The sequence below is a fragment of the Plasmodium gaboni genome, chromosome 4, assembly GCF_001602025.1.
Source record: "Plasmodium gaboni strain SY75 chromosome 4, whole genome shotgun sequence".
NCBI classification, from domain to species: domain Eukaryota; phylum Apicomplexa; class Aconoidasida; order Haemosporida; family Plasmodiidae; genus Plasmodium; species Plasmodium gaboni.
Window position 1 is genome coordinate 750495 of NC_031484.1, and position 9898 is coordinate 760392.

Here is a 9898-nt window from a genome sequence, read left to right on the forward strand (position 1 = left end):
TAATAAAAAAAAAGTTTATTATAGGAAATATATTTCATAATTATGATATATATATATATAAATATATTTATTTGTATAATATTTTTTTTATTTTTTAAAAATTTTTTTTTGTTTCTATTTTATTTTCCATATATATATATATATATTACCTTACAAATAAATTTGTCTACCAGGTTTTAAAACATATTGACATATATAATAAATATAGAATGAATTAATAATAATAATAATAATAATAGTATATGAAATTTTTTTTTTTTTTTTTTTTTTTTTGTTAAAAATTTTAATATATGTTTAGTAAATAAATACTTATATATATTTATTGATCCATAGTAGCTGTAAATGTGGTTGTGATTCATTTTTATATTATCCCATTTAAAATAATATGCTGTTTGTTGTTGAGTCTGATAGTAGATTGGAAGAATGGGCAGATAAAAGAATAAGTGTTGATAGATTTAGAGAAATTTTTGAAATTTATATTGAGGATAAACTTGAAGAATTAAAAAAGGCACGATCTAAAAAGTTCGATAAGGATTGTCGAGATTTCAATTATTTTATGGATGATGTAAAAGATGTATTTATAAACAACGATTTAGTAAAAATTCCGATTGAAGCTCGTAAAAGTATTTGGGAAAAAAATGTTGACAATAACTTACCGACACTTATGAAAAAGACTACTAATTGTAAATGTATTAGAAAAGAACATAAATACGATAAAGAATATAGGGATATGACTCAAACGTTAGAAAATTTTTGTGAAGAAAAAACACGCAAGTTAAATAGAATAGATAAAAAAGATTATGTGGAAGGTTTATGTACAAATTTTAATATCTGGATAAATAATAAAAAAGAAAAAATTTTAGAACAATATAAAAAATTAAGCAAAATCGAAGAAAATAAACACTTATTAAAAGTTAGTGAAACTTGTGATCTTAATAATGTGGATAATTTATTTGCTAATATATCATGTGAGGTTATGAAAAAAAATAAGGAGGAGGCTAGACGTAAACATCCTAAAGTTAAAGAAAGGCGCCCAGTAAATGAATCAATTAGAAATAGTGGTAAAGAGAATACTCAAAGTAGAAGGCCTGAAACCATTAATTTAAAAAAAAAGAATAATTCTCCTATTGTAGAAATTGGGAGTAAAAGTAATACTGTAAGTGAAACTAGCGTTGGAAGTACCATATCCCATAGTGAATCTAGAAGAAAAACGGTTAGTCCTAAACCTGGAAATGGTCTAAAATCTGATGAAAAAATATCTGATAAAGGTCCTCAGACAAGATCTCCTCAAGAACGTTCTATTAAAAAAAAAACTCGTGGTCATCTTAATAATGTATCAAATGATGCCGAAAAAAAAGGTCGTAGAAATAGTCATGTTATTAGTCCTACAGTTAAAAAAACTAGTGATAGTCATGATAAATATAAAAACCCTTCTTCTAATTATATTGAAGTTGATTGTACAGAAGGTAATTATTTTTTATTAAAAGATGGAAATAATAATTCAGAAGATATTTGTAAAACAAACTACGATTATTCTATATCTAATGATTACAGTAGTAGTGATTCTTTTATTTATTCAACTGGTAAGGACACTAGTAGGAATGAAATTAAAACCCCTGATTCTTTACCTATATTACTTACCAGAGAAAATGCTTCTAATGTATATGGTAGTGATCAAATAAGTTTTTCCCATGAAGGAAATTCTCATAATGGGGAGGGGGAAAATAATAATGTTAATATGAGTGAACATGAGGTTGATATTGTGGAAGGTTCTGTAAGAATAGATGATAGTGTAGTTGAAAATGAAGAAGAAGTAGCTGCTGTTTGTGATCCGGATGATAAAACATGTGTTGATGCAAGTAAAATACCTGTTGAAGTATTGAAAGGTTTATCAACGGAGGAATATTCTGATTTAGAAGGAAGCTCCGACCTAGAACACTTAAGGTCGAAAATTTTTGGTGGTATTAATATATTTTCTGATAGAGGCAATTTAGATTTCGATATTTTAATACCTGAGGAAGAAGTTTCAGATGAGGAAAATTCTGATATAATACATGAACATGAAGAAGTAGAAGAAATTAATCAAGCAGGTACATCAATAATTGAAAGGCATAGTCATACTTCCTCTCAATATAATGATACATCTACTTCAGATAATAAATATAGAATTTTATCTACAGCTATGGAGTTTGATGATCACCCGACGATATTCGGATTTTATTCACCTTTATCCGAAAAGTTTTATGGTGCATTGAATTTTTTGAAAGGTATTCTTAGTTTTAATAATTCTTTAGTTTCACAAAGTCAAGGTCAACATGAAGGAAAAAAGCTTGAAGAATTACAAACTAGTATTAGGGCTCCGAAGGAATATAAGAGTTCCTCTTTACATATGAATGATAATAATGTTGGTGCTGGTATTAATAAGAACGGAATATTTTCAATCTTAGGTTTGACTAGTGAAAATGATGGAAGAAATACTGAGGAAGGAACTGAAACATATTTAACTGGTTCATCTAAAAATGGTTTTAATAAAATTAAAGTAATTCGCACGTTTAAAGGTAATGGTGGTGAAAATAAAGTTTTAAGTAATGAAAAAGGAGGGGTTTTATCAAAAGGAGGGATTTTATCAAAAGGAGTAACATCAATGATAACATCTCTTCCAGTTGCATTAGTGACATTTGTATTTCTTTTTATGTTTTTGGCATTTAATAAGGTAATAATATATGAGAATAGTATATATTTATTAAATAATATATTATTATTATGTAATAATGTTTTTTTTTTTTGTTATTTTAAATATAACGAAATATATAATGACATATTATATAATTTATTTTTATTTGATTATTTTTGTAGATGAATCCTTTTGGTACAATACTTGTTCAAGGGAAGAAGAAAAAAAAAAAAAAAGTAAAAGAAATGATGGATGAAAGAAGAAAGCCAAAAAGGAGATCAGCAAGACAGCGTAGAGCTATTGATGTTAATGTGGAGGATGAAATAAATAAAGTAATTTATAAAAAAGAATTTAATAATTATGAAAATATTAATTATGATGATAAAATATATGAAGAAGAGAAATATATTAAAGTAGAGGAAAATGAAATATACTTGAGAGAAGGAATTGAAGAGTTACATATAGATGATGAAAGGGGGGATGTACATTTTGATGATGAAAATGTTCCTGAACATTTTTCTGATGAACATGTTCCTGAACATTTTGATGATGAAAATGTTCTTGAACAGTTTCCTGATCAGCATGACTATTTACATTTAGACCATAAAAATGACGATGTAGGTTTGGATGAACCCAAAAGTGATATATTATCTAAAGAACTCTTTGATGATGTACCCATAAAAGTGGAAGGTACAGAAGTAAATAGAGAAATTCCTCTAAAAAAAAAGGAGTGGATGTGGAAAATCATATTAGATATAGAAATGAAAGTAATAGAAAAATGTAAGAAAAAAGAATGGGAAGAATCCAAAGGTGATTTTTTAGAAATATGTTTAGATGAGTTTATAAAAAAAGAAAATGAATACAAAAAATTAAATAATAAAGTAATTGTTGAAACGAATGTATTAGAAAATCAAAATATGTTATGGAATAAATGGATAGAGAGACATAGATATATGCTTGAAAAGTGGAAAAAAGAAGAATGGTTTTATAATTTAAAAAATGAATGGATAAATGAAATAAAAAATTATGAAAAGACAGAGGGTGATATAGAAATAACGTTACCTAGTGAGAAGGAAAAACGAAATATTTATTTAGAAAAACAGAAGATTATATGGAGAAGATGGGTTGCAAGATATGTACAACACATAGATGATAATATAATTGAAGCATGGTTTAAAAAAATGATGGAAGAATATGAAAAGGAAGAATATTATTTAAATAAAAATAGATATAAAATTATTAACCATATAAAAAATAAAAATGACAAACATGATGAAAGTGTTCAATATGATGATAAAGAGAAATTAATTTCATCCACTTGTTTTGATATAGAAGAAAAACAGAAAAAAAAGTTGTTGACTAAAATATGGATTCAGATACATATGATGATATTAGAAGAATATAAAAAGGATGAATATATACGTATTAAGAATTTATTATTAGATAATTATATAGACAAATTAAAAAAAGCAAATGAAGTAAATGTAAAAAACAGTCTTCAAAAACTTGACATTTTGATTGAAATGAAAAAGGAAAATAATATGATCCAAACAAAAGAAAGAAATAAATGGGAAGGAGAAAAATGGTTCGTAGATTTAAATAATGAATGGAATGATTATGAAAGGGGATATATAAAAAATAATTTTATAATTAAAAAAGAAAATGCCATGAATAGATATGAAAATATAATACATGAGCCTTTATTGAAAGTAAAAAAAGACATACCTCAAATACATTGGAAATATATTAATGAGAAATGGTTACATGATGAATATGATTATGAATATGAATATATACCTGAAAATATAATTGATAAAAATAAATTAGTATTAATGGAAAAAAAAGTAAAATGGAAAACTATCATTGAGATATATATGGAAGCAATGAATGAATATAAAAAGGATGAGTGGGAAGAAAGTCGAGGAGATTTTTTACAAATCTGTTTAGAAGAATTTATTAAGAAAGATAATGAAGACATGAATAATATAAATGACGAATTACCTATTGAACAAAGTGAAAATATTGAAGATATGCTCATGTTAGAGAGACAAAAAATTATATGGCTTCAATGGATTAAACGAAATAAATATATGCTACAAAAATGGAATAAAGAAGAATGGTTTCATAAATTAAAAAAAGATTGGAAAGATGAAATGAATAGATATGATCAGAAATTATTTCTTTTCAAAAATAAAGAAAGTGATAAAAGTATAAACCCAATGTTAGAAAGACAAAAATATATATGGAGAAAATGGATTGCAAAACATTTATATCATCTTGATGATTGGGAAGATGAAGAATGGTTTAATTTATTAATGAATAAATATGAAAAAGATAAAGATGATTTGAGAAGAGATAGAAATAATAAAATGGATGACATGGAAAAGAAAAAGCTGATAACAAAATTATTTATTGAAATACATATGATGGTAATTGAAGATTCTAAAGAGGAAGAATGTTTTATGAATAAAGAAAATTTTGTTAATACATATATAAATGAGTTGAAAAAAGAAGAAGCTTGTGAAAAAAATAGAGAGATGTTACATATATTGAATAATATAAAAAATGATATAAAATTAGGATATGAAAATACAAAATTGAATGAATGGAAACAAGAAAAATGGTTTGATAATTTAAAAAAAGCATGGAAAGAAGGTGAATATAAAAAAAACTTTGTTGATATAGAAAAAGAAAATTTTGACCTGACACAAATTAATATAATAAATAATTATATGTTAGAAATTCAAAGAAGTTTGTTAAAAAAATATTGGGAAGATATAGAAATAAGTTGGATAGATGATGATAATCAAACTGACTGGTTAAAAATAGCTATAAATTTGAATGATTATGACAATAACAATAAAAAAAAGGTATGTAATAGAAGATATGATTATATGAGAAATGAAAATTTACATATTAAAAAAAAGAAGAATATCATAAATGAGGAACATATAAGTGAAGATAATAAGTGTATATATCAAAATAATCATTCTTATATTAAAAGGATTATAGAAATATATATGGAAAGGGTAAATGAAATTAAAAAAAAAGAATGGGAAGAGAACAAATGGGAGTTTTTAAAAATTGCTTTAGAAGAATATATACAAATACAATTCAAAAAACAAAAGAATTTATGTATTGAAGAAATAATAATAAAAAATAAAAATACAAATGATGATAATAATGGCTACCTAGAACAAACTTTTTTGTGGAATCAATGGATAGAAAGGAAAAGATATATAATGAAAAAATGGAAATATGAAAAATGGTTTGAAGAATTAAAGATTGAATGGATAAAAGAACAGGGTATATATATAAAAGAAGAAGAAATAGAAACATTTATAAAAGATGAAGAAAAAACAAAAATAATAAATAATAACAACGAAAGCAACAACAACAATAATAATAATGATATATTAATCCAAAGTGAAAAAATCGTGTGGAAAAGATGGTTAAAAAAACAAGAAAAAAATATACAAATATATAAAAACCAAAAATGGTTCAAAGATATTATAGTTGAATTTGAAAAAGACGAACAAGATGATATGATAATGTATTCAAATATAAATGATATCACCAAAATAAATAATAAAGAACTAGATGTAAATTATAGAGATAATTTGATAATGAATATATGGATGTGTATATATATGATGATATTAGAAGAATGTAAAAAAGATGAAGGTATATATAATAAAGAAATATTTTTAAATTCATTTATAGAAGAAATAAAGAAAGAGAAAGATGAGAAAACTAAAATGAATATGTTGGACCTAATTTTAGAAATGAAGGAAAAATATATATCAAAGAATGAAAAAGATTTTTATATATATGATCGGAAAAAAGAAAAATGTTTTGAATCTTTAAAAAATGATTATAAAAATGATAAGAATGAATATTTATATATGATACAAAATGATTTATTTAAAAGGCAAAGGAAAGATTTAGATAAGGTATGGTTAGAAAATGAAGACAAAAAGAAGAGGGATATATTAACAAATATATATGAAGAATATAATAATATGAATGACCTATCTAAAAAAGAATATATTGATAAAAATATTAATATAATAAATAAAAAAGAATATGAAATGAAAAGTAATATATCACTTGATGAAAAATCTATTTATAATAATACAAATTCAAATATAATGAATGAAAATATGAAATATAATTCTGAGATTGAAAAAAGAGATGATGAAAATACTGTAGAAGGAATACAAAATTATTATTTAGAAAAACAAAAAGAAATATGGAGACAATGGATTGATAAAAATGTTAAACATATAAATCAATCAAATAAAGAAGAGGAACAAATTTTGGTAGGTGCAGAAAATAATAAAATTGTGGATTCATCAGATTGTAAAAAAAACGAAAAAAATTATATGAAAAAAAAAAATATGAAAAAAGTATTTTTAGCAGAAATTCATATGGAAATAATGGATAGACATAATCCTTTAAAATATAAAGGGGGGGACAAAATGGAATCTGATAAAAATATTAATGAATTAAAAATAGAAGAAGGAGAAAGTAGTAAAACCAATTATATGGATAAAACTATTTTACAAAGAGATGAATGCAAAAAATCAAACGTGTCATTATTAAATGAGGAGAATAAAATGTGGAAACATAAAAATATGAAAGAGAATATGATAAGTTATATGAACACTTATGATCATACAAATAAATTCTTTGGATTGCATAAAAATTGTGAAGGGGGGAAAAGTATATATCAAGAAATACAAGAGAATGTTGAAAAAAGGTATATTGATGATATATATTTATTAAAGAATGAAAAAGATCATACTGAATTTAATACACACACGGGAGAAAAAAATTATGACTTTAAATAGAATATGGACGAAAGGAATAACAACAATGGTTGCATGAGATCTTATATAAAACCGAGAGATAAAAAGAAAAATATAGAAAAAAAACACAACTAAAATATAAATATATGTATATATTTTATTATTATAATATTATAATTAATTATTATTATTATTATTATTATAGTAAGGGTATAATTAGAATTATAAATACATATATATGTTACTTATAATTTCACATAATGTACTTGCTAATTCATGATGTTATATATATATATATATATTTTATAAGTATATAATTTTTAACACGTTACATCGTTTTTGTTTTTAAATTTTATTATATCTTTTATTTTTATTTTTATTATATCTTTTATTTTTATTTTTATTATATCTTTTATTTTTATTTTTATTTTTTTAAAATAAAATATACATAAATATAATATATTCTTTATTAATGCTTGTTAAATTTAATTTAATTTTTATAATAATAAATATTTTTAATATTAAATTAAAAAAGGAAACATATATATAAAAATAATAATAATAAATATATTATGGTTGTAATATTTGAACATTTTCATAAAATAACTTGTTCATTCTATTATATATATAATCATACATAAAATAAAAATTTGTTCCTACATAAATATAAATAAACATATATAAATATATCATATTTATATATATTATATAATAATAATAAAATATTCGTTAGAAAATATTATATATTTAAAAAAAAAAAAAAAAAGAATACATATTAAAAAATATTTTATACTTTTTTAAATTAGAGGTAGCCTTATATAAATAAATATATAAATAAATATATAATTATTTTCTTTATTATTATTATTATTTTTTTTAATATATTATTATATTTGTTAAAATCATCATATTATTTTATTTTATATTATTCTATTTTATTTTTTTGTTGTTTCTATATATGTTTTGAATAAAAATAAAGAAAAAAAATTTTGAGAACTTTGTTCTATTAAAAAAAAAAAAAATATATATATATTATATATATATATATATTTATATATTGAGCTATTAATACTTTTAATAAAATATTATTTATATGTACGTATAAAATATATTTCTTATTATTATGACAAATACAAAATATATGTAATCTATATATAAAAATATTTATATTAATAAATATAAAACAAATAAAGTGTATTTTATTTATTTTTTTTTTTTTTATTATATTATAATAAAATATATCCTGTAGAACATAAAAAAAAGAAAAAAGAAAAAAAAAAAAAAAAAAATGCATACGTTTATATATATTGTAAATAATATATATTTATATATGGTATTTATTTTTAATATTAAAAATTTTTTATGAATTTAATAAAATAATTATTTTATAGTTATTAATATATATATTTTTTTCTATATATTCTATTCTAAAATATATTAATATGTATATACGTATGGTATATTTTTGTCATAATATTGAACGTATTTATATATATATAAAATAAATATATATTTTATTTATATGGATAATATATATATTATGTATATATAAATACTTTTGAATAAGGAATAAATAAATAAATAAATAAATATATATATGTTATATTTATAATTATAAAAAAATAATAATAATAAAATAATTCAATATATTTATTTTATTTCATATAATGATTGTATTATGAAATAAAAATATGTATAATATTATATATATTTTATATAAATGTATTTGTTTTAATTGTGTATGTCTTTATATATAATATGATATGTATATATATAAATAAAAATATATTAAGAAATACATATATATATATATATATATATATATATACAGAATAATTACATATTAAATTTTGTTTGTATTGTTATTATTTTAATATATTATATATATTATTCCTAATACATAATATTAATATCCAAATGTTTTGTAAAATATATATATTTTTTTATTTAATTTTTAATATATTTTATAAGAATTAATAATTTTTTTTTTGAATATACATATAAATAATATCATATATTTTATTATAATATATTAATTATTAAATTTTCTTTTTCTTTTTTTTCTTTTTTTTTTTTTTTTTTTTATATGTATATATTATTAAAATTTATTTATCCTAATGTGGAAAATATAATATTTTAAAAAATGAATGTATAGCATGTATGGAAAAAAAAAAAAAAAGAAAAAAGAAAAAAAATTTGGTCCTTAATTAAATCATGATTTTATAATTGTAAATTAAAAAGCATATTAGATTTGTTTTAAATTCCGTTGTTTTTTTTAAGAGTTATTTTAATTTTTTCTTGTTTCTACAACATGAAATAATATATATATATTTATAATCTATATGATCATATATTTATTTTTGTATATTATATTTACTTAGAATAGCTTTTTTTTTTTTATTCTCTTTTATAT

General features: G+C 20.6%; 1 protein-coding gene across 1 annotated transcript; it reads left to right on the top strand.

Moving 5' to 3' along the window:
* Nucleotides 1-385: 385 nt before the first annotated feature.
* Nucleotides 386-7527, top strand: PGSY75_0424400 (surface-associated interspersed protein 4.2 (SURFIN 4.2); the record flags this gene model as incomplete). Its single annotated transcript, XM_018784286.1, has 2 exons — nucleotides 386-2713; nucleotides 2857-7527. 2 exons carry the CDS (start codon nucleotides 386-388, stop codon nucleotides 7525-7527), a joined length of 6999 nt encoding a protein of 2332 aa, XP_018643448.1.
* Between the last annotated feature and the right edge of the window lie 2371 nt (nucleotides 7528-9898).